Source organism: Pseudophryne corroboree, chromosome 6 (genome assembly GCF_028390025.1).
Source record: "Pseudophryne corroboree isolate aPseCor3 chromosome 6, aPseCor3.hap2, whole genome shotgun sequence".
Taxonomy (NCBI): domain Eukaryota; kingdom Metazoa; phylum Chordata; class Amphibia; order Anura; family Myobatrachidae; genus Pseudophryne; species Pseudophryne corroboree.
Window position 1 is genome coordinate 127,402,264 of NC_086449.1, and position 3,127 is coordinate 127,405,390.

The 3,127-nt window shown below is 44.8% G+C and overlaps 1 protein-coding gene across 1 annotated transcript; it reads left to right on the forward strand.

Annotated features, from left to right (window-relative positions):
• The first annotated feature begins 259 nt into the window (after positions 1–259).
• LOC134935033 (beta-4C adrenergic receptor-like) lies at positions 260–1,809 on the forward strand. Its single transcript, XM_063930342.1, has one exon. The coding sequence runs from the start codon at positions 403–405 to the stop codon at positions 1,630–1,632; it is 1,230 nt and encodes a 409-aa protein (XP_063786412.1). The 5' UTR covers positions 260–402; the 3' UTR covers positions 1,633–1,809.
• Positions 1,810–3,127: the final 1,318 nt, after the last annotated feature.

Genomic DNA, 3,127 nt, shown 5'->3' on the forward strand with positions numbered 1-3,127 from the left:
TATGTCTAGGTATCCCGTTATACTTTCTGTAACTTAATATTAATAGTAATGCTGATAAATGCAATAGAGAGACGCGCATGCTGCCCACACTGGGGTGATAATCGCCCTATTACATTGACGCCTGTGTGTGTCCTCCCCGAGACCCTATTCCCAGCACAGCTGCTGCAGACGCACTGTCAGAGGAGGCGGCAGCTGTCCCTTTAACCAGTGAGTGGCCGCTGGCCCCGCCCCCAGCTCCCTGCCAGTGTGGAGTCAGCGGCGGAGTCCGGACTGCGAGTAGTTTAGAGCTCGCACCCAGCCTGCTATGGCTCACTCTCTTGCCCGCTCCATGGGGCTGCTGAGGCTGCCGCTGGTCCCCCTGTGCACACACCAGGTCTGAGCTAGGACGACAGCTCCCTCACCATGGCTCCCTGCCAAGAGGTCAACTTGTCGGACCTTGTCCTGAACAACAGCAGCAGCAGTAGTGGGCTCACCCTCTCCCAGAAGTGGATGGTGGGAGCAGCGCTGACCTTCATGATCCTGCTCATCGTGTTTGGGAACCTGCTGGTCATTATTGCTATAGCCAAGACCCCAAGGTTGCAGACTATGACTAACGTCTTCATCACCTCCTTGGCTTGTGCTGACCTGATCATGGGGCTTCTTGTGGTGCCACCAGGTGCTACCATCCTGGTGACCGGGGACTGGCTGTATGACACCACCGTCTGTGAGCTGTGGACCTCTGTGGATGTCCTCTGTGTGACTGCCAGCATAGAGACCTTGTGTGTGATAGCAGTGGACAGATATATTGCCATCACCTCACCTCTAAAGTATGAGATGCTGGTGACCAAGGCCAGGGCAAGGTTGGTGGTTTGCTTTGTATGGGCTATAGCTGCTTTGATCTCCTTCCTGCCCATCATGAACCACTGGTGGAGGGATACATCAAATAGTGTAGCTCAGAGATGCTATGATGACCCAAAGTGCTGTGATTTTGTCACTAACATGCCCTATGCCATTGTATCATCCACCATCTCCTTCTATGTGCCCCTGGTGATCATGATCTTTGTCTATGTCAAAGTCTTTATAGTGGCCACCAGGCAAGTCAACTTGATAGAGAAGGACAAAGTGAGGTTTAATGGGACACCTGTGCCCTCCACTAAAAACAGAAGGATATCCAAAAGAAGACCCTCAGGGTTGTTAGCTATTAAAGAACACAAAGCACTGAAGACTTTGGGCATCATCATGGGCACCTTCACCCTCTGCTGGTTGCCCTTCTTTGTGGCCAACATTATCAAAGTGTTCTGCAGGGATTTAATAGATGGCAATGTGTTCTTGTTCCTGAACTGGCTGGGCTATGTTAACTCAGGACTAAACCCCATCATATACTGTAGGAGCGCCGATTTTAGGAAGGCTTTTAAAAAGCTCCTGTGTTGCCCTAGGGCAGGAGATCACAAACTACATGCTTTATTTAAGGATCTGAAAAGGTGCCACTACTCCAGTAATCCAGACTGCCATGGGACCAAGCACATAGCTGATGCTGAAATGGGCAATGGAAGCCTGAGCAGCTGCAGCCGCTGTAGTAGCAGGACTGAGGAAACTAGCCTGAAGAACAGTAATGGGAATGCCAACCACTTCCATGAGCAGCCTGACCTGTGAGCCTTCATTCCTGGGAGCCCTGAAGCTAACGGGGGACTGGGGGCACCTCTTGCTTAATGAACTGTTTGTCTTCCAGGGTGATTTGACAAAACATATCTTTGCACATTACAAAATTCTGTACAGAAAACTTTTAGACAAAGGAATTATTCACTGATCATGACTACATTGCTGTTTGTGAGTCCATTTAAAGAAAAAAAATATATATATATATATATATATATATACACATATATGTGTGTATATATATATATATATATATATACACACATATGTGTGTATATATATATATATACAGTGACTGAGATTGACTGAAGTCCTCTGCAATATTGTACACAGTTATATATGTTTACTTCACACTGAGTAATCCATTATCAGTGTGTCAGTGTTATATTTGTGTTTTTTGTTGTTGTTGCTAGAAACACCCTATTTATCTGAATACACGACTACTAGTTTACCCTTTGAAAAAACAAATCTATATTAGCATTAAACAGGATTTTCAAGTAGATTGAAATTTTCCTGAATGTATAACAATTTTTGTTTACTTGAAAGGATTCTTTCTGTGCATCCTCTTGCAGTACGCTAATATGTGACAGAGTACACAACAGTATCTTCAGGTAAATGGGATATATGTATGTCTGTTGGCTCTGAATGGATTTATCAGCAATAAATCTGGTGCTGTTTTTTGTTTTTTTCCTGAAAGTGCCATATACTGTTTTGATACAACTAGTAAAGCCAGTTTAATTGTCCAGTCAGTCTTCTCTGGTCAGATAACATGATAATTATAGAGAACGAACTTAAAATCTTTTACACCCATGACGTGCTGTATCCCTCAGTCGTGCAGCAAGGGAATTTGTACTAAGTAGATGAACAATTTGTTTTTCTTGGATAATATTATTGCAAAACAGTATACCAAAAACAGCATCAGATTTAATTGACAAAATACTTTACTTCATTACTTTCTGTGTAATGTCTAAAGCCCTGTACACATTGGGCGACATTCCCCTAATGAGCGCATGCATACACATATGTATAGCGCATACACACTGAATGATATCGTTCAGTGACTTCATCCCCTGCATTTCTCGAACATGCAGCTCAACGATGTAGTCAAAGTTGAGCTGCATGTTCAAACGACCATAGAGGAACGTGAACGGCCCGCTGCTGCATACATCGTTCAGGCATACACACTGGACGATATGAACGATAGATCTTTCATGAAAGATAGTTATTGTTCGTATCGTCCAGTGTTATCGCCCACAGTGTACGGGGCTTATGGGCCCTACACACTGGGCGATAATACTGAAAGATATGAACGATCTCGTTCATTAATGAACGAGATACCGTTCATATCTTTCAGTGTGGAGGCACACACGTTCATCGCTGGTGCCCCGTCGCTTGTGCATGCAGGCCAATATGGACAATCTCCTCCATATTTGCCTGCACTGCTATGAAGCCGGGTGACGGGGGGAGTGAAGAAACTTCACTCAACCCGTCA